General features: G+C 38.6%; 1 protein-coding gene across 6 annotated transcripts in view; it reads left to right on the top strand.

Annotated features, from left to right (window-relative positions):
* Nucleotides 1–22699, top strand: part of DIP2A (disco interacting protein 2 homolog A) — a 130698-nt gene that overhangs the window by 28456 nt on the left and 79543 nt on the right. For 5 of the 6 annotated variants that reach the window (XR_012650391.1, XR_012650392.1, XM_075027751.1 and 2 more), the window contains exon 2: nucleotides 11338–11409. Coding sequence is in view for 4 of the 6 variants with exons in the window: in XM_075027751.1 (XP_074883852.1) it covers nucleotides 11338–11409 (72 nt within the window). In the remaining 2 variants the exon portion in view is untranslated. Of the gene's footprint in view, nucleotides 1–9279; nucleotides 9628–11337; nucleotides 11410–22699 lie in introns of those variants that run through there. The other variant, XM_075027752.1, reaches the window with a different exon arrangement.

Raw genomic sequence — 22699 nt, 5'->3', positions numbered from 1 at the left:
CCTTAAATCTCTTTTGTCCTTTCCTCTAAAAGCATGGTTTGACAATGTATATGAGGGTGTGGTAATAATGTGTCAGGAAACTAATCAAACCTGAAACTGAGACCTAGAAATCCCTTGAAAAAGTTTTGTAGTTTACACATTGAAATAACTTGAGTTGTTTATGGTCTAGGTATTGCAGGTTATGTCACTTCTCTTTGTATGTTTTGAATGTACTCTGTGAATTGTGCTGTGGTTTGTGTGTGATTTTCTGGTGGGTTTTTAAAAGATTTTCATGGTCTAATTAATGAGTTGGATCTTCCCATATTCATAGATTTCTGAATAAGGCTGCGTCCGTCTTTAGTATTGTGCATCGTGCCTAAATGGCATCTTTGCTGGGATCTGTTGGGCTTTGTGGTTGCTACCAAAGTATGAATATGAGCTTTTTGCAACTGGTAAATATGAAATGCTCAGTTGCTTGTAGAACATCTGCAGCTGATAGGGTAGCTTCTTGGGTATTAGTGGAGAGAACAAAAAAAATCCGTGTCGCTGACATCCAAAAAGTGTACCATAAAAATAAAGCTTCATACAAGATGTAGAAGTTTAATAGTCTGAAATATCTTCATCTTGTTCATTCATCACTGTGCCTTACTTAATGAGTGTGTGGAGGATGTGAAAGGGAAAAAAAAATGGCTCCTTGGATCAGAAAAGGAGTTACAACAATTTAACCGCTTCAGACAGTATTAAATGGTGCATATATCCTCTTTTATTCTTACACACACAGTCCTCAAGACAAGGGATGACTTCATGATATAAGGCATTTATTACCAAGTTAAATATGAATTTTGTTTTGTGATTGGTTGTCTTAACTGAATTATACACAGAAAATTCTATCTAGCCAATAATTTTCTTCACAGCATTATAGGAGAGGAATGTGTACTAAAGTTGTTGCAAAAAGTCCTATAGAAAGTTTTCTTTCTTTATGGTCCCCCATTTCTATATGTGGGTGTTTCTAGATTTGCATCTTTGGGGGCAGTTTTCAGGGAGTCTTGGGGTAACCATGGAGAGTTTGGTCTGAGACTGCTCCTGGATGTTAATGGCAGTAGAAATTGTCATGTCAATGCAACCAAGTGAAGGGAAGATAAGTGTCTTTGTACTAAGTAGCAAAGCATCTTCCCCCTCCCTCCCCACTGCATGATTTAGGTTAAAATGACTTGGTTCAGACAATTATTTCTGGCCCAATTCATTATAATGGTTGATTACTACACACCAGTTGTAATTATTCTACTTCCATATTGTATACCTGATGCATCTAGGAAGTAAGAAGCAAAAGGTCTGAATATTTTCATCTCTGCAGTACACTGAGGTTTTGGTTATTTTGAAATACCATTTTCTTAATAGTGTTTAAAAGGGGGACACGTTGCATGCGTACAACATCCTTTCAAAAGCTTTTCATTTCTGTATTTTACCAAAATAATTTTCAACTGTGTCAAAATATTTTTTTAACTCTAATTTTAAAAGATACTGTTCGTTGATCAGCTCGACCACTCCTAGTCTGGTTTTTTTCAACTTCTTTTGTTGGCTTTTGTGGGAAGCAGACGGTACATTCCCTATGCACCAGATGATTCCCCCCCCCCCACCCCCCCCATGCATGTAGCTTTCCTCAGCTTGTTAAAGGGGATGGCAATATTCATGATTTACATAATAAAGAGATATGAAAGCTGTATCTGGTTTGATAAATTTTGTTCATAACCTCTGGGAGAAGATTCTAATCAATTTTACAGAACATATCAAATGAGTAGTTTCAAAAACAATTCTCATACTTAAAAATGCCTGATGTCATGAAGCTGCAGGGGGTGTTATATTTTGAAGCTTGTGTCTGCTGTGGAAATAAAAAACATGATTTAACATGAACTTAATGAAGATGGTTCTTCATTTGTCCTTCTGGTACAATAGTAGATAAGAGTATGTTTCACTGAAAGGAAACATGTCAACTTATGTGAAACAGGACTAGTTTTTAAATAATTATAAGAGCAGAAGCCAGGGTCAGACTGGTACACCTACAGATGTATGTATAGCTGGCATCTGTCAATCTGTTTGTTTATTCTACAGATAGCCCTAATGTGATAGAAGGGAAGTGGTAGAGTTTAAGCTTTTCCTATCTCCCTGTGGAGTGAGCTTAAGGATTTACTGAAGCAGTATGAGAACAATTCATTAATTGGGCTAACTGAGCCTGGAAACTTGCCAGGTTGCTTTTGTGATCCAATTATTTAACCTTCTTTTACCTTGTCAAATGCTGACTGCTGGCAGATGAAGCAAATAATGGCTTAAAGCCAGGCAGCTCAATATTTAAAGAGGACCAGCTCTCTTGTCTTTCAACGTACATGCACAGTTTACAGGTGTGGATTTTTGCAGAACAGAATAACCTGGAATGCATAGATTTACCTCATCCTTGCTGTACTGCATACTTCATTCACCTTGGCTTTATTTTAGTTTGTAAAATGTAAGTGGTGCCTCTGTCTAGCAACTCCTTTGAAACTTTGAGGTGAAAAGGTGATACATAAATGTGTCAGAATAGAATTTTCTAATTCTAACAGTTAGCATTGCTTTACCAATAGCAAAACTCCTAATGGCTTGATCTGACTAAACTTAGGCCAAGATAAAGCACACTAGGCAATTAATGATAGTGTAAAATAGATAGTCCTATTGTGTAATTGTGCACAAGGTGGCAAACTTAGTCTTCTGCTACTAACATATTGGTAAAATTACTTCCCTTTCTGTCATTAAGATACGTGCAATTAGCTAGTCAATATTTGTCTAGTTTCTAGAACTTGATGTTTCAGTGATTTCATTGTGTATGCAAAGATTTAATGAAACTGTGTACATTTAAGTAGTTGTGTATCTCCATGTTCCTACTTCTGTATGCAGGCAAGTTTTGTACTTTGATAACTTAAATTCTGTCAAAGGGATGAAAGTCCTGCTGCAAATTAGGAATTACCAATAACATATATGTTCAGTGAAGTTGTGCTAAACTTCTAATACTGCTTAAAAGGCATCTTGATGCTCTCAGTATGTTTAAAATAGGATCTTCAAAATAGAATTTCTTACAGGTTAGTTAAACGTATCACCATACGGAATGATCAGATGTCACTTATTTCCATTTTAAACAGATTCGTATAATATGAAAGATTATAATCAAGATGTATTCACGCTTCACTATGCAGACTAAATTAAGGCATCAATTGATAGCCCTTACTTCAGAAAATAGCAATGATTCAGGATAAAGTACTTCTGTTTGAAGACTTTGCAAATTTACAGGTGTAAGGAAGTGTTCTTTTCTGGATATTAAAGATAAAGCTTCACCCGCTTCTCGTGCAGCTACAGTTTTCTATGCTTTTCAAAGAATATGAACATAATCTTAGCTGTGGCTGAAATACTGTGCTATAGAATGAGTCTTGGAATGAAAGTATGTTGTATAGAGGAGAAAAAAAAAATGAGACTTTTCACTAGGAATTGCATGCCAGAATGGACTTCAGGTTACATGACAACTTAAAAGTGCTTCTTTATAGCTGTGATTGCAAAGCATGAGTTTTATAGAAGAGCAAGCAATTGGAAACAGCTGTACTTGCCACTCTTAACCAAAAAAAAAAAAAAAACCCCACTAAACCACTGAGTTTAGCAGTATAACTAATCTGTATACTGTCATTTATTTCAGTATAAAGTTCAGTAACGATGGAAATACAGCTTGTAACACAATTTTTGGAAAAGAATCAAAGGTTAGGATTGAAGTGGGAAAAACATGAGTAGCTAAAAGTGTAGAACCGAGACTACTTTAAACTGACTACTTATTTACAGGCAGTTGTGAGATGTCCTGCTGGTTTATCAGCGCACTATTAATAATTCAGCTACTAGGGAAAGAATCCAGTGGTAAACTTCTGTTTTGCCCAGGAAAAAATGGTGGTTCCTCAGCTGGCAGAAAAAGGAGAAAAAAAAAAACCCAAACCATGCTTTACAGAAGAGCTGTGTTGATGTGGATCCAGTTTGGAACCAGTTTGTTTTATAAGTGCAGCGATTTCCAGATAGGGGTAAGTGATGGTTCTGGAATACTTCCCCCCACTACTCCCCCCCCCTTTTGATTATCAGATTTAAACAGCACAGACCTACCAGAGACCATATCTAAGGGATGGCAGCAAGTGTTGGCTTCTGCATAGTTTGGAGGGCCAAAACCCTTTCTTTAATTGCAAGTAATTATTTTCATCTGCTAGTTCCTTTATCACCTGTTGATCAGTTTGGCTTTTGCCTGATTTATACAAAAAAGTGTGGCATCAGGGAGAAGAATGTGTAGCAGGTAACCAAAGCTTGTAACGGCTACTAGCAGTAGGTTTGGGAGAGTTGTTCCAGTTTTTTTAGGTTTAAGTGGTGATAAAAACTTGTGAGTTGGTAAGAATGATTGTGAACTGTCACTTGGCAGAATCTGTTGATGACACACCTGCATGTAGCCCAGCTTGAAGCTCATGGCTGTGTATATGGAGAAAATATATCCCTAAACCAGTTCCAGTTTTCTTAAGAGTATTTAATTTCTTCAAGTTTTTCTTAACCTTCCACCTTCCTTTCCAATATTTCTGCAGTTTCTCTTTAAGGATTTGCTTTCTGATCTTTGGTTCATCTTCAGGGATTTTCCTCAAGGTCACGTTTCAACCTTGAACTACTTGCAACTGTCAGATGCCATGCTCATATGAGGCATGTCTGCAGCCTTGGAAGGGAACATGTCTTTTCAAATGTTAGCTAGGTCAACCCTTTAAGCATATTTAAACAGTGAGTGTAAGCTGTGTGATGATCTTCTGGAAAAGTTCACAAAACTTTATGTGGACAATAAAGTTTTGGTGTTGGTGGTTGTTTTTGTTTTGGGTTTTTGTTCTTGTTTTTCTCTCAAGCCGATAAGACCTCAGTCAACTTTGTCAGCTCTGCCCTTTAATCCCAGTGAGATGTGTGACCTCCCAATGTCTCTTGCTTTCCTTCCTCTGTTGGATAGTGTGGCACTCCTCACCAGTGTGGCAAGTACTTTTGCACATGAGATGATAATCTTCTAACTCTGGGGTTAGCCTCTCATCCGCAAGTTTAGCAATCCCACAGTGAAGGCTTAACAGAACATTTCTTCTTCACTGCTACTGGTGCAGTGGGCTTGGCTACGTGAGGGCTTGTCCATCAACCCCTTTATTGGGGGTTGCAATTGTGTGGGTTTCACCTTCTTCAAAAGAAAATGCTGGATTTTGGAAACACCCTCATAATATGTGATAATGAGACTTTAATTTCAATTAAGTGGCGACCTTGGAAGGCTTTCTCATGACTTGGTCTTTGGTTTGGTATCAGGTGTTAACAGGAGAACAGCTGTTTGGTAAGGTACTGATCTTGCCTTTTTGCTGGATTTTGAATGCCACAGCACGAAGATGCCTGCTGAGGGAGTTCAGCATCCAGGAGAGCTGCTCTTCCTCTTCCTCAAGGCCCTGTTTGTGACTACAAGTTTAGGCATAAATACAATCATCCTGATGTATTTCAGCTCCACACCCTGTTCTTTTTCAGGGTATCAGCAACCGGTATTGACTACCTGGGTGCTGTAACAAATGACATACCTTGGAGTTTGAAAGCTGGGTAACGAGATGTGTGATATTGCTTGAGGTATATCATATATGACTAAGAATATAAATCTGACTTACCATAATGACTCAGCATTCATTTCAGGAATAACATGTGGCTACTGCTGCGCATCTTCCCCTTGATGAACAGCTTTTATGCTACTGTCATGCTTTCTCCATTTTCAGTCTTTTACATGTTGATTACTATTAGTAAGGTCTTTCTGAAGCCTGCTGATCTACTGTAAATGCATCTTGCTGAAAAGATAAATGTGTTCCTAGGAGTGTGGATTATTTTTTTTCAGTTTCTGCTTATTGCAGTTCTCAGAGCTATATTTGAGAGAACAGCATCCTTGAGATTTTGTAATAGGGATTGTTGTTTAGACGGTTTTGTCGTCCTTATTACAGGTTAGATGCACCAATTACTAGGTATTACTTGCCTGCATTGGTTTCAAGCCTTTGAGTACTAAGCATCTTTAAGGAACTTTCTCCATGTTGATGTTGGGTATGATTTCTCATTGGCACTCTCTGAGGCTGAATCAAGAATGTTTAAACTTGCAATGCACATGCATGATATGACTCAGAAGCTTGTGATCTCTGTGGTCTTCACGCTCAAATAGCTATTATTCCAGAGCTTTGGCCTCTTAGCATGGGAGAGGAACAATCCATTGACAGTTCTGTTGTCATCAGCCTTTGTATTGGTGAGGTGTCTCTTCCTATGTGCTTCCATTATCAGCAATTTCCTTGAGACTGGTTGGCATGTGATTTACTCTGGAGGACAGGTAACATGAGAAACTGAGCCATTTCTTCTGCTGGCTGCATGGTTCAGTGTTCCTTGCCACCAACTTTTGATTCTCCAGCTGTTGCACCTAGTGTTACTGGCTTTCCTTATTGTTGTCTCTCATCATAGTTCTTAGAAATGCCTTGATTATTTTTGCTTTCGCAGTGGACAAAAATCACAGATGTCAGAGTAATTTTTTGTTGTTTCTGACTTTGAAGTAAGTCAAGATCACGTAGCAATGCAGTGTTCCTTTTACAATACTTTTAGGACAATACAAAATAAAGTTTGGTGAGTTGTTTCACTTAACAAAAATATTTACCAAGCAAGTCTTAGAGGTAGAATTAGAAATTATGACTGCTGAATTGATTCTTCCATCTCCATCAGCCCTTCAAATACAGTGACAACCTGTCCCCAGAAACACTGGAGATTTACTTTAAATTTTTCCACAGGTGACTTCTGAGTTATGTTTGGCAACTTGTCTGCCTTTTCAAACCATTCAAGAACCACCTCTTCAGGCAGAAGCCAGTGTTCACACTCTTGACTTTCTCTTTATACTGAAGGAACTGGCAAAAGTTTCTGCAGTGATTCATTAATAGTTGATATACCTGAGACTGTGACTGTGCTCACCAGTGGCCAAACAGTGGAATCCTTAAAGGTTTCATGTTGCAGATATATTAGATCTTATTCTTTTCATCAACGTTTAATGCACAGTTATCTCATTTAGAAATGTCTCTGTTCTTGACCTCTGCAAATTGGTGACCTGGAGCCATTCCCTATCTTCAGCAAGTACTAGGCTCTCATGGAGCCATCCTCAGCTGTATGCTACACAAGAGTCATCTTGCGGAGAGTGTTTACATGCTGGACTCTTGAGACCTGTTGCCAGCACGGTGTGGTGCGTGGTTCTTAGAGCTGTTCCCAGTGAAAATTTAAGTGCAAACTACTGTTTAAGGACTGGAGAAGTTGCTCACTTCATGGCAAGCTCACCTTTTCATAAACTTTTCGGTGTCTGTCTGCATCTAGCTCATCTTCCCTTCTCCAGCAGTAGCCTTCAAGATGACTCAGTGCAGGGATACAAATCTATAAAGGAGCTGGAACAGCACTGGATGGCCTCTGCCCTGTATGTTCATGCGCTGAAGAGGAGAGGCTGCTTCACTTGTGGGTGTTCTTGGGTGAGCAAGAAAATAATGTTCTGTTAGGCACACTGTATTTATTTATGAACCTCCTAGCTCACATATGCCCAATTCCTAGTTAAAAAAAAGCTTTTTCTAAGCATTGTTGTCCAATCCGAAGAGCTACCATAAAATACTTGAGATTACAAAGTCAGAATTTTGCAGTGTGAGCATTTTGCAATGCAACGAGGCATGGCAGCTGTACCTAGGCAGTAAAGCATGTGCTTGTTTCCTATTCTTGTGTTTTCTGAAGAGCATTGAAGCACTTACTTAGTGTTCGCCACCTACTTTTCAGAATTGAAAATAAGCTCATTGAAATTTTTGAACCCAGCAAGTGGATAGCCAATGAAAAATAATTAATGAAAACCCAATAAAATGCAGGTAATTTTTATTTAGTTAATTTGGCAATTAGATTCTGTTAGCTATAGTGCTAACATTGTGAAATAAAAACATGCCTGGGTAGATTTGGGGTAACTGTATGACAGATTTTTTTGTGCTCTAATTAAGAAAATAATTTTTATAGATCATTTTAAGAAATGCCAATGCTTTCATCTCTCTCTAGATTAATTTTCTTGGAGCTTCTGACATATTTTATGATATGTCAGATATTCCAGGAAGAGAACTAATGGCTTGACCCAGTGTCTAGCTTTATCCAGGCTTCCCAGCTGGTTTGCTGAGACTGACGAACCTCATATTGCTTTTGTGTAATCTAATAACTAGGGAGAAAGTGAGGCTAAATGACAGCAGCTGTGGCCCCGACATACCAGATGTGGCTAAGCGGCTCTGTTTGGAAGAGGTGAGGGATCACAAAGAACCCCAAATGATGGGTTAATCCCACTGAGGCTCTGAGGGTGAGAGGGTGGGGAGCAATTGTCAGGAGGAATCCACCCCCAAGCTTTTGAGAAAGGAACAAAGAAAAGCTTCCCTAATCAGCAAAGTCTGACTTGCCAGTGGGGCTGCAAAAGTCGACAGAGATGCTTCTGACTTTAGACTTTTCTTAACCCGATTCAAGAAAAATTCTTCAAGTTAGCATTCCAGCAAAATCAAAGAATTTCAAAATGCAACGGGATGCCAAAGTTTGAGATACTCTGGTTTAAATGAGACTCTCTTTTCCACCCTGTCTTTTGATCTGCTGCTTCCATGGCATACCTCTTCAGTAGGGTGATACCTGGCAAGGTGGCTGATCTGCGCAGAGGTTTGATTTAAGGATTACTTGAATCATCTATGGAGCCGTGAAAATTACTGTCCTCACTGAAGTTCCGGTATGGCAAATTTGTGTTACGTACAGCATTTGTCACTTAAAGAACTTGCTAAGATTGCTTTAGTCTTCCAACTTACTGATGTTTTAAGATAAAGTGCTCTTTCTGCTAGTGCTTCTTGACTCTTTTTGTTGCGGGGGGGGGGGTGTCGTTGGTTTTCTTCTGAAAATGATGCGTCTTTTTTGGTATCCTTCTTCTTTCTTTGTTGAAATGACTTACTTAAGGAGTGTAATTTGTCATTTTGATCAGCTATTCCCAGGCACACAAATCTGCTTGGGCATTTGTTGTTTTTATTTTGTTTTGATTTCATTCTTGTTTTGATATAATTATGTAACATACATATTACGTTATACATACATATTTTTTCTGCAAAAAAATTTTCTGCTCAAGAAAAATGGTAACCAAAGCATTTCTGTCTTGTGTCCAAACTTTATATGAAATATTTACACAGGTTTGAGTAAAAACTGACGAATTCTGTTTGCAGGTATTTCAAACTACCTGCAATGATTGAAGCACTCCAGGATTTGCTTTTTTTTTTCTTACCTATTTTGAACAGTGTCTTCAAGCTCTCCTTGCTTGTTTTGGCATACTCTCAGTAACTTTAAATGATGCATATTCACTTAATTGCGGGAGGGGGATGGTAGAATGAAGTGACTTTGTTTCTGTTCGCAGTATCCACTGATGGAAGAGGGAGGTGGATGCTTGAGGAAATGTGTTTAAAGCACATACTGCTATGGACAGTGCTGAACAAAAAACCAAAATCAACCCTTATGTATTAAGGCAAATACCCAAGAAACATTTTAAAATACAGAGTAAGAACTTTTCTGTGTAAAATCTGACTGTGAGGAAAAGGGGTTCTTGCATACCCAAGCCATGCCACTCATCTGGTTGAATTAAAAATGACTGTTACTAGTAACATATAATCTTATATATAATTTTATAGCCTCATTCCCAAAGGGAATGAATGCCACGTAAATCATGCTCTGTCTTTCTCCGGATTGCCGTCATAACTCTTGACTCTGCTGGTTGTCTGCAGAAAACTGGTAAGGATAAAGACAAATACCCAGCAAAGTCCCAGGTCTGGGACATGTTGTCAGCTCTTACTGCACACCTGACGACTGAGGCCAGAGAGGCCTTAGAAATAGCACAGGGTAGTATTCTTGGAGTTCTGTCAAATGCAAGACCTAAATCCATGCAAGCACCAAGCGTGCTAAGACTCACAAAACTTTTTTTTTTATTATTATTTTTTTACACTCCTCTTACGGTTTCCGGGTATTAAGTTTCAGGTTTGGCAGAAGGCAAATGGCCAGAGGAAGGCTGTTTTACTTAATCTGTATATATGTAATTCATGCCTTTTTTTTCTTCTCCCTAGTTTGCTTTGATATGCTCTTTCACCAATATGTTGCTGGAAGAATGTGCTTGAAGCAAAGATCTAAATGTAAAATTTTACTTCTGTGCCCTAATTAAAGTCAAGATAATTATCTGCCTACATTTCTAAAATCCACCTTCTACTTGAGTATGTTTTCAAAAATATAATCAGATATTTTAAATCTCTTTAATCTTGGTTATATTTCATGCTGTTGTGATGCATTTGCCAGGTATGGAGGGATAAAAGCCCACTTTCTTAGTGAAACTGCATAGTATCTCACCATCTTTAAGCAAGTGTGAATTTTGGGAGATGGGAGTGGTTTTAAGTTACTCAAGAGCACTGTTTTCATGTCTATGCTGAGATCTAGAAAATGGACAAAGCTCATAAAATTTTGGTGGGGTTTGGGGTTTTTTTTATTCTTACATTAAGCTTGCTGCTGGTTTTGCATGAAGCCACCTTGTTCTGGTGGTAGAATCATGGAAGTACAGATTCTGAAATGTCTCAAAAACTTATTTTGGGTTTCTATAGAAGTTTTCCTTTTATTCTAGTCTGCATGAAAACACATGTCACATTTTACTAGTGGAGTCTGCAATATAGGTTTAAAACAGGATATCAGATGACAACTGTGAATAAAACTAGTGCTAGAAGGAGATTATCACCTTCTAGAATTTGAAAGCAGAGACTGATGTGCTGTACAGTGCAGGGTGGACAACATGTTCTGGAGTTTGAAAGGCAGTACAAAGGTGTTCTAGAGGATGTTCTTTGAAGCTCTGGTATATTGAGCATTTCTGATGCCCCAGAAGGGTGTGGAGACAGGATTGTCAGCTTCATTGGCTTCTTCTATGCTGCAAATCTTTTGTGCTGCGTTCTGCATTATGGCAAATATCTCCAGAACCACGTTCAACACAGGTGCTGCAGACAAAAACACTATTCCTCTGTCATATACCTCCAAGACACTCATTTTCATATGTGCACAGATCAGCGCTGCATGGGTGGTATGTATATGGCCATGAATTTCTCTGACATGCCCGGGTCTTTGTTGCTAATGTGACTGATTCAAAGTTAGCGAGTTTAATCATAAGTATTATGAAAATGAGAAGGCTTATTTAAAAACTGTTCAAAACAATATGAATTTATTTCTTCCTTTCTTTAGGAGACATCACTCAGAAAGGATATGAAAAGAAAAGAGCAAAGCTGTTAGCACGGTACATACCGCTAATTCAAGGTAAGAGACTGCATTTAAATTTTACCTTTTGTGCTAAATCTGTGAAAATGTGTAATGGAAAAGTGCTCACTAGGTAGAATAGATGAATTAATAGCATTTGATTAACATGGCAACTAACCAGTAGTGGAAGATGGCTATTATAGAGAAGTGCCAACAAGAGAAAAGTCTTGTGTGGTTTTTTTAACATTTTATGTGAAATGTTAAATGGTAACATTTTTGTCAGCAAACTTTAGTTTGAGAACTGCATCCAAGACTTTAAGATAACTCTAAAAATGAGTGAAGTTGTTCCTGAAAGCAAGTTGGCCAGTTTCATTAAACAAAAACACTCACTAGTCATCACTCTCATTTGTTAGTGTGCTTTTTTGCACATGCCTTCTGCTGCCCCCCCCTTCAAAATACTGACTTCTTATTATAAACTATTATTTCTTAAGCTGCTTATTATCAGACTTCATCTTCAATGGCCAAAACCTAAATGCTCAACTCTATTTATTTTTATATTAGGACACTTAAATCACTCAGGTTACAGCTGTTGTGCTGCAATTGAGCTTTGGTCTTGTATAATAACCGTAGGCCAGTTCTTCTATAGCTTGAGAGATTCTGGTTGAGATAAGGGAAAATGTGAAGATAACGGAGATGAGTGGAACTGATAATGAGACACTGTAGATAGATCAGAGAAAAAGAATAACAGATATTATTTTACCATGTTAGTATTACTCTTTCAGATCAGAGAACAGAGGGATTAATGCTGTGATTTTGGTCCTGTTTTGATTCTGATCTTTATAGAAGTTACTGATTTGAAGGAAGAATGGGCATCTCCAGCCAGTTTTGTGCAAATTGTTCAGCTAGATGATACTCTTTTGCTTTTGAAATCTTGATGCAGTGACCCATGTGGCTCTTCATAGCAGGATAGACAAAAGTTTTATTCTCATGAGTTCTGCTGACTGCCAAGTTGTGGTTTTAGAAAAAGTTTTACGCTGTGTATTTGGCATTGAACAGTTAGAATGTGATCTGGTGCCTCATTATGGGGTTTCTTAGCACAGGTTTGTTGTGGTTTTTTTGGTTTGTTTTTTAAGAAAACTGTAGCTTTTCCCTTAGCAAATTTATAATACTCTGTAGACACACAGGACCCAACTCATCTCTATAAAATGGCTTGTTCCTTGAATAGAAGCAGTTTGGATTTTTTTGATAAATATTGCAGTCAGCAGCAAGCTCTAGCTTCACCTGCCACAGTTTCTCCTCACAAGAAATGTTCTGTCAGTGAACTCTGTCTACTAGAAAGTCATGTCTTTGGATTTCTGTCTCTTGTTTTAATCTCTCATACCCATTGATTTACTCTGCCTTCTTTCTATTGATAGTGGGGTTTGGTTTTTGTTTGTTTTTTTGTTTTTCCTCTCAACCATTAAACTGAAAGGCTGTTTATTCAAGTGTAGCTTAGGAAAGTATAGCACTTTGTCTTCCATACTTTTTAAAGTAAGTTTTAAAGCTAGGATGCAGTGCAAAGCACCATTGTTTCCCTTTTCTGTGTGAATACTGCTGGCCCTGTGTCATATTTTATCTGTTGGGGTCTTAGAAGCAACACTGACTCCTGTGCAGGGTTTCCAGGGGTGTTAAACTGATTAAATTCAGTTGTCTACCCTAGAAGCCTGCTGTGATATCTGTATAATTACCAAGGGTGTTTTCTAATATCCTTTTAGGTAACCTGCTCATTCAGGAACTCACTCAGCTGAAGCGGTGTATGAAACTACAGAATTGACTTGTTAAACAGCTTTGGAAGGAAAAAAAAAAGAGTCAGAAAAGTACATTAATGGCACTTTTTCAGAATTGGTTTTCTCTGAAGCTTCTCTTTCAAACTTGAGGTGTTCAGGAGAGTTTCATTCAGTAGAAGTGACTTCATATAATCTAGGTTAACATTTTAACATCCCGGACAATAATCGTAAGAAAGCATGTCCTAAGGAGATGGCAATGCAATTCAGTGATCTTCTAGTTTGTCTGTTGTCTGGTGTTAGGCTCAACTAAGAATCCTAGGTGCCTTTAGATTTCCAGCTGCTTTAGAATTTCTCCTTGTTCAGCTAGGTTTTCCCTAATTTTAAGGAGTGGTCAAATATTAGCAGATCCTATGGTTTGTCCTACTTGCTTGATACCACATTTTCTAAGTAATACCAGATTACCTGATTTGTCTACCACTTCTGCCTAGCTTAGCATTAAGATGACAGGAATCTAGCTTTAATAAGCTAAAAAGAGAGTGAGTGGGCTGTCTGCCTCTGAGCACAAAGAATGGTACTCTGGCAAAAAGACAAAGTTTGCTTAAAACCCTAAGCTAACTAATTATTTCAGTTTCCTGACATATGTTCCATTAACCCAGTTCTAGCTTGGAATTTTGTTAATTGGCACAGCATCAGCATGGCTCAGATTAATGTGTGAAATCCCAGTGGCTTTGAGCCTGCAGTAATTTTTTATCATTAACAATTTGATCGCGGGATTTTTTGTAACGTCCTTTGTTCAGTGGCATTCCTGATAGGATTCGTTAGGTTTCCCATTATCCATCAAGTTTTTGCAGATTGATGGATGCCAGCATTTTAGATTTGAAGAGTTCTTAGTCTGTGATTTGACCATCCCCAGGACCAATAAATTGTGTGTTTCTAAAGCTGATTTGGTCACCATTTCTTTCCCAAGTATATGCATTGTCATCTTTTCTTTCTTGGTCTACAAGGTAAAGACTGCTGACCAGTTAATTTTATCTCATGTTCGTCAGTACTTACTTGAATTTCACAAAACCTGATGTCTTCCTCATAGTGCACCCATACCTAGCTCTACTTGTTTTGTTATGAAACTTTAGCTGATAGTGCAATTCTGCTGATCTGTAAGGTTTTTAAAAAATGTAGGGTGGGCAGTGAAAATACTGAGTAAGAAATAAAACTCCTGGTGAGAGGCAGGAAAGTAGAAAAAGGAGTAATGGGAAAATTGTTTGAAATGAAAGGTTTTGATTACTGTAAGTTTATGAAATTATTAGTGAACTCGAGATAGGACTGCATGTTGTTGTGGTACTTATAAAGAAGGAAAAAGTGGTAGCACAGGTTTGGAAGCAACTGTGGAAAGAGATGGCTTAAATTGAGGGGAGAAGGTGACTGTTCTGTGAATCTGCTGTAGGTTCTCCAACTTAGACTTGAATGTGGGCAGGGTTTTCTGTGATTTTGGGGTAAGTGATTCTTCTGTCTTGTTAGAAATTGGGAACAGATATCTGTAATCACAGTGTTCAGATTTATGTGGGTAGTTGTTCTTTTAATAAATATTTATGAATAAGCAAGTTGTATGATCTTTGTATCTTAAAGCATACTCATAAGATTTGAGTTCTGGAAGTTTAACTTTTCATGTTGTAACTCATCAGCTGCCACGTAAAGACTAATCATATGACAACTCCTGCTCTTTCAGTGCTATGTAAAATGGATTGGATTAAGTTTCTACTGCACTCTGTAGCTGAATCTGTGAGGAACCAAATAATTTTACAGAATTAAATAACCCCGTAGAGGGCTTGGTGAATAGAAAAAGACAGAAGTGGCTGTAAAGCTTATTTTCAATTAACATAAAATTAAGTAGAACATGTTAGTATTCAGGAGTCACGTTCTTGTAGGCTCTGTTTTGCATTCTAAAATTCTCAACCTGCAGTTATGAAGAGTTAGCAGACATGTTAGATTTCACTTAGGAACCACAAAACTATATAGTTACGAGGAAATACTAATTAAAATTTGTTATCTTTCACTAATCCAACCAAATGCACTGTGCAAAAGTAAAAACAAGTGTTGAGTAATAGCAAGCCTTAACAGTAATCATTCAGTAATCAGTTTCCTCAGTTAACCTCTGTACCCAAATTTCAGATAAAATGTGGAAATAATAAATTATGTCTGTAGGCAATCTGACATGCTGCTAGGTAGAGCTGCTGAGTGATGGATAACATCAGACACATGGCAAAAATCCATTTTGAATGTGGATAGAGCTTGAGTGTAAAAAGATTCAGAAATAACATGATAAAATGAGCAGTGTTCCCAGTAAAATTTGGTAACTTGCATCCTGGAGTGTACTGTTCTGATAGGGAACAAACACTGTACTCCCTTCTCCCTTTTTTTCCTTGTAGCCAACGTTCATTGTCATTTTTCTGTTCAATTTCAGGAAACTTTTGATGGCTAAAGGAACTGTTTCTTTCTAGAATCACTTTATATTCGCAGATGTGGGGTATATCTCAGAATGAGAAACAGTACCAGGGATGATGACAACTCCAAAAGCCTCATTATAAGCAATCTCAGTGCTATGCTTGGGAGAGCAGGTAACTTCTACCTGTGAAGTTACATTTGTCATTGGAGCATTAAAACATTCATGTCACGAATTGGAATGTCATGAGCTGATTGTTGAATGTGAAATAAATAAAATTTCTTCTCTGCACTCAAGTGGTATGTTGGTAACTGTAGATTTCTTTTTCGTGGTTGCCATGCCACTACCTGAATTTTGCTGATACTCCAGACACTTGAAACCATTTCAAAGCTATTTTAACCAAAGGGGAAGATGAAATACGAACCTCGGAGGTTCTGACAGCAACTAGTCAGTCACTTGAAGGTAGTCTGTATTCTGTGTTCCCTTTTGTTAAATAGAAATTACCCTGGAACCATCTTCTGTGGATGTGGTAACTTTCTGCTCACCTACCAGTTGTTTCTTTAAAAAAACAAGTATTTTCTGTAGTTTTAAAAGCTTGGCCAGTGTAGCTTTTTTATTTTTTATATATATAGATATATATATAAAACCAGATACACTGTTTTATATATAATATATATATATAATTTAGATATATAATAACGGCTATACAGCGTTATATATATTTATTTTTTAATTACCTGTGTTTTACTTGTTTTCTTCCTATCTCTTGAATGTTTCAGGAGTCAGATTTTCCTCGTCTAAATATGCTTTCAGTTGAGAAAACTCAATGCTAGCATTTGACGCCAGCTGTTACTGTGTAGATTAGTTGTCAAATGCCAGTGGAATCAGACCAGTGCCTTGAGCATCTGTATTCCATTGAGGCACACCTGTACTGGTACTGGATTTGTAGATTGACCACTGTGCTCATTCATAAGATAACCAGAATGTTTAAGAGGTCCTGAGCTTAAAGATTCAAGAATACTTCCAAGCCAAAGCAGAAGAAATGAGATAAAATCAAACATGAAAAATACATGGGTTGATTTGCATCTAATCCTGAGATGACGGAAGAGGCCTCTATGGACTTGAAGGTAATTGCTTCAGCTTGAGGCTGTACTTCTGCAGTCAGTGGTGGCTCTGCACTGAATCATCCAATAATATGGAGTTGTTCTGCATCAGCTACATGACTGTAATTATCCACAGCACATAATAGTCTGTTCCTGTTAGCTTTCTTATGTCAAGTCTGATTTGGTAGATATTAGAAACAAACTTGGTACAAGAAGAAACAGTCAGTGCCAATTAAAACTTACCATTTCACTCCTGCTGCCTCTTCAGATGTGAAATGTCTCTTCAGCCATCAGCTTTCACATAAAAGTTCCAAATGTCTATCTTCATCTTGGGCAAATAAATTTAAGATTGTTGTTTTTATGGCTTTATTGTGAAAGAAAATATGAGTGGTACATTAACTATAGTGCAAATGCCACTGCTGCTTATCTATTAGTGACAATATAACACATATAAAGAAAACAAAAATGTAGAGATTGTAAATACTAAGCCAGACATGCTTCTGCTTTATAAACCTGAAAAAACACACATTTGTCATTGTCCTCTGAGAGCTGTTATTTACAGGACATGGTGTGTTTGTCAACTGTAAGTACTAGTCCAGGTTAATGGTAGTTTTGAGAAAGTTCACCCAAGTCAAATCCGGCTGTCGTGGTTTAACCTCAGCCGGCAACTAGGCACCACACAACTGCTTGCTCACTCCTTCCTCCCTCAGCTGTGGGATGGGGAGGAGAATCAGGAGGGGGGAGGGAAGTAAAACTCATGCATTGAGCTAACAACAGTTTAATAACTGAAATAAAATAATAATAATTGTAATGAAAAGGCAGATAACAAAAGGAGAGAGATAAAACCCCAAAAAGACAAGCGGTGCACAACACAATTGCTCACCACCCGCTGACCAATGCCCAATTAGTTCCCGAGCAGTGATCTGCCCCTCCCAGCCAACTCCCCCTGATTATATACTGAGCATGACGTCCTGTGTAATGGAATATCCCTTTGGCTAGTTCAGGTCAACTGTCCTGGCCATGCTCCCTGCCAGCTTCTTGTGCACCTGCTTGCTGGCAGAGCATGGGAAACTGAAAAATGCTTAACTTAGGATAAGTTCTACTTAGCAACAACTAAGAATTCAGTGTGTTATCAACATTATTCTCATACTAAATCCAAAATACAGCACTGTACCAGCTACTAGGAAGAAAATCACCTCTGTCCAAGCTGAAACCAGGACACTGTGGCATAAAGTATGATCTGCTAAACCCAAGGTGTTTAGGTCAAGCTCCTTGTATTACTGTCAAAAAAAAAAAAAAGTTGTTACCACATGAAGCATCTCATCTCCTTTCTTGAGAGCTAACATCAGCTTGCTGTCTTGGAGTTTTCCTGTGGTGGATTAAATTTAGAGACTTTCATGTCTCCAGTGTACTTTTTCATAGAGTCATAGTGTAACTAATGAAATCAAAAATCCCTGAATGGTCTGTCATTAACAAAAACCCAAACCCCTGTATGGCAGGAAATCATAGGTTATTTTGTTGAGTTAAAAGCAATGCTAAATGTTGCATTTTATAAATATCAAGTAACCTGAGCACATAGCTTCTTTTTAATACAGCAAAACTTTGCCTCTGAGTATCACGAAATCCAATGGTCATTCAGTGGTATCAGTTAAGCCAACTTTTCATGGCTGGCTCATTCATTGGAGACAACTTAAAGCATACAGCAACATCTTTCACTTCTTTTACTAACACTGTCGTATATTTAAGTTGGAGAATAATTAAGGTGAAATAGTCTTAAAGGAAACAAGCTGATCATATTTTTTTTTAATTAAAACACATGGTTCTTTGGATTTTTTTAAAGTAATGACAAGTGATTTCAGCTTGTTCTTTCATAGATCTCTAAGGAGCTCTTTGAGGCCTAAAACAGAAATGCTATTCAGTCGGTGTCCTTTACTTGTTTGTATGTTCCCAAGAGCTGGTATTTTCTACTGCATTGACATCTTTATAAGTGAGGGCTTTATAAAGGCAGTTTGAAATTTTAAAGCACCATGAGTATCATTAGTGGTAGTATTGCTCGTGAGCCATATAGTACAAGGAGATTTTGCCATCAGGGATTTTGTAAGCAGAGAAATGTTCTGCTAGCTGGTATGTCTGGTAAAAGTGAAGTACCTACAGATGCACAGGAATTGTATGATAAAGGAGTCATATCTGAAATCAAGTGGTTATTTTCTCCTCTCCTTGTCTTCTTCAGAATCATAGAACGGTTTGGGTTGGAAGGGACCTTGAAGACCATCTAGTTCCAACCCCCCTGCCATGGGCACGGGCACCTTCCACTAGACCAGGTTGCTCAAAGCCCCATCCAGCCTGGCCTTGAACACTTCCAGGGATGGGGCAGCCACAGCCTCTTGGGGCAACCTGTTCCAGTGCTTCACCACCCTCACTGTGAAGAATTTTTTCCTTATGTCTAATCTAAATCTACCCTCTTTCAGTTTAAAACTGTTACCCCTCATCCTATCACTATACTCCCTGATAAGGAGTCCCTCCCCATCTTTCCTGTAGGCCCCCTTTAAGTGCTGGAAGGCCGCTATAAGGTCTCCCGGAGCCTTCTCTTCTCCGGGCTGAACAACCTCAACTCTCTCATCCTGTCTTCATAGGAGAGGTGCTCCAGCCCCCTGATCATCTTTGCGGCCCTCCTCTGGACTCGCTCGAACAGGTTCACGTCCTTCTTATGTTGGGGGCCCTAGAGCTGGATGCAGTACTCCAGGTGGGGTCTCACCAGAGCGGAGTAGAGGGGGAGAATTGCCTCCCTTGACCTGCTAGCCACACTTCTTTTGATGCAGCCCAGGCTGCAATTGGCTTTCTGGGCTTTGTCCAAGCTATTACTGGTTCCAGTTAAAGGCACTGTATTTCTGCATAAATTTTGATATGATTTGGTTTGCAGTTTCCTCTGCTCCAGTTTTATCACTTAGGGCTTTCCTTCATTTGGGTCATTAAGCCCAAAAAATACTAAAAAGCATGTAAGGTGTTACTCCTTTTTCTCATGTTATTCTTTAAAATGAACTGAATTTGACTTTAAGGCACAGTCAAAAGGAAGGGGGATTTATGTGCAAGCAGATCAGGGGAAGAGCTTATTCTTTAATATAAACAGGGTTACGTAAGCTGGATGACTGCCCCAAATAATCATACTGCAAAACTCCTCAAAATATTTGCAGAAGGGTGTGGTAATGGCAAATATGAATTAGTTAGTTTAACAGCTGAGAGGTTTGACAAAGGGCTTGTCGTAAGCAAACCTCCAGTTAGAAGTACCAGCCAACTTTTCTAGCTCCTTTAGAGTTTTCCCCTCTGCTTAAACTTAGTAACTATATCCTGACCAGTGCCTTGTGTACCGTCTAAGCAAGGAAAGCAACCATAAAATCCCAGTTCCTTTCCATTTGATGTGTTGTGCTGAGCAGGAGATTGGTGTTGAGTATTAGCTGAGGGAATTCTGCTCTGAACATGTGCAGGTGCTACTTCATCTGTCCTATGTTAGTGTATTTCTGCTGAAATTCCCTCTGGAGAAGTTGAGATGCAAGATTGGAACGGGAAATTGTCCTATATGGGTGTTTCTGGCTTTTGCCTGTAGTACAAGTCGTCTTCTCCATCATTTCCTAGGTGGTGGTACTGTGGGAGCATTAGTTTTGATAAAACATGCCTGGGGGAGACTGGGGGGGGAGGGGGGCGAGCAGGGAAAGGTACAAGAGAGAAAGGGGAGCCTCGCTGAAAGGGAAAAGACAGCTGTATTGTAAAGCAAAATCATATTTTGTGTGAATGGAAGGGGAGGAGACATTCAAAAGCGATGTCTCTAAAACAAAAGTCAAGACTGTCATCTAATTTGTGAGATGAAGCTAGGTGATAGTGTCTGCCACTAGTGTTAATTTTGCTTCCTTACACTTGTAGATGCTCTGTTGCTTACTGTGCTGTTGCTTATTCTTCCAAAAGCTTTTCAGTTTCAGTTAACTGGAAACGTTTTTTGTTCCACAGTTTTCTCGGGCATGTGTTGTCTCCATCTCCTGGTGTAATTCTGTATCTTTTACCAGGAATGATTGTGCTACCATGAAGGTGCAGGTCTTAAGCTTCCTTTCTAAACAGCTCAGGTTGTAACTCCAAAACCTGTTTCCTACCTTAATGGTGTCTACATGAACTGTTACTGCTGGTTCATCTCCAATATTTTGCAAGACTGTATTGCAGATATGTTGTGAGAACTTTTCACCTTTACACCCAGGTGGCAAGTCATCACACAACCCTCTCTGATACTGTCAGAACTCTAGACAGTTGGTTCGTGGTGGAAACACCTAACACAGTAGTTCTCTTTTTCTTGCCCCTAGAGAGTTATCTATCAATACAAAAGTAAATCTGGCCATCTTATTGAGCAGACACATGGAATAATTTCTCTGCATTAGGTTGCTGCTGTCTTGCATGGAAACGTTTCTCTTCCATTAGGGCTGCTAATACGGAAACAGGATTTCTCTGTGATACCCCTGAATTATCTTGCTGAACCTCTTTTTCTCTTCAGTGACCAAGTTAACTTGGGTGTGTCACTGAAACTTGTCTCCCTGAGGTTTCTGTTTATTTTGGTGAACTAGATCTGAAGTCTGAGGACCTTTGGCCAACTGCGCCATGCATGCTCCTAAGAATGCGTGCATCTACCTTCTTGCCTCATGATGGTTGTTTTCTTAGTATCCTGATTTCTTACTGATCTTTTTGCAGTCCTAATGGTTATTTTTCTGGTGCTGCTTTACAGAACAATCTGTGTAAATGATTTCACTAGATTTAGTTAGCGATAGAGAAGCACCTTGCTGAGTAACTTTATTTTTCCTTTGTTGTCAGAGTGATTCTGCTGTAATTAAAATTACTTTATTTTGTTCTTTTCTCCCCTTTTTTTCCTTAGCGCTTCTGCTCCAACAAGATTAAAATGTTACCATTTTCAAATTTTCATTTTTAAGGAAAATGATGATGAAACCTCTCTAGTTTTGGTTGAGGCTGGCATGTCCCATACTTCTATTTTTCTTACATTTTAATTGTTTTATGTAAGTTACTTGAAAAACCTTACTGCTAATTCTGTAGGAGCTCAGTTAAAGCATCAAACAATTTAATAGTACTTAAGATAACTTAGCAGTGGACTGGGGTGCAGGATTTGTAGGTTTTGGTTCCCTTCGACATGTTTTGTAGGTGGTAGCCCTTCATGCTCCCTTCTGAGGTGCTGCTGCTGCTGTTTCAGAGGTGTGTCTTTTTTGGTAGACAATGCCTTGTATTTTTCTCAAACTAACATTGTAAGAACTCTGTTCCTGTCAGGAACTCAAAATGTGGTTATATACATCATCCTTGGTAGCTTGCTTTCTTTTCTAATTAGTGTGCTTAAATAGACATTGCCTGTGCTGGCTCAGCTAATATGACCAAATTTACATAAGTGATGTGGCCAACATCACCTTGAAAGTTGATAGCCAAGCAAGGAGTGTTTTAACAGGGATCTTCCAAGGTCCAGGGACTGAATTGTCCCATTGCTCTCTGCTGCAGCTGGGTGGTGCACAGCCAACCATCTTCCTCTGACTGCTGTGCTTCACCTGCCGTTCCCTGCTCCTAGTGTTGATTTTGCTGACTCTGCCACAGAGGCTTTTCATATCTGGCTTCTGCTTCTTTTAGTGCCTGCTTTGATGAGACCTCTGCTGCAGGGTGCTTAGGCAATTTATATTAATTTGGGCTGTGACTGACAGGCAGAATCCGCTTATGTTAGGAGAGCTGGGCTGCTTGTGAAGCATCTCCTGAACTGCTGCTTGGAATGGACTATTATTTTGAGGAATAAAAGTGCTAGCTAATGACATGTAGGTGTTATGCTTACCAGTCTCATCATAATGTCTAAATAAGCAGATCTCTTGCTGTTGGTATTTTCATTGAGACAGTTTAGTTTCCTGGCTACTATTTGGATCCATTGAATTTTTAACAAGCATCTTCTATGCTTTTGTATTTTTTGCTGCTGTTGTATGCTTCCTTTAATGGAAAGTAATAATGCTCTTTAAATTGTTTCATTT

Source organism: Buteo buteo, chromosome 5 (assembly GCF_964188355.1).
Source record: "Buteo buteo chromosome 5, bButBut1.hap1.1, whole genome shotgun sequence".
Lineage (NCBI taxonomy): Eukaryota > Metazoa > Chordata > Aves > Accipitriformes > Accipitridae > Buteo > Buteo buteo.
Note: the sequence above shows the minus strand (reverse complement) of the source record. Positions and strands in the feature narration are given on the sequence as shown.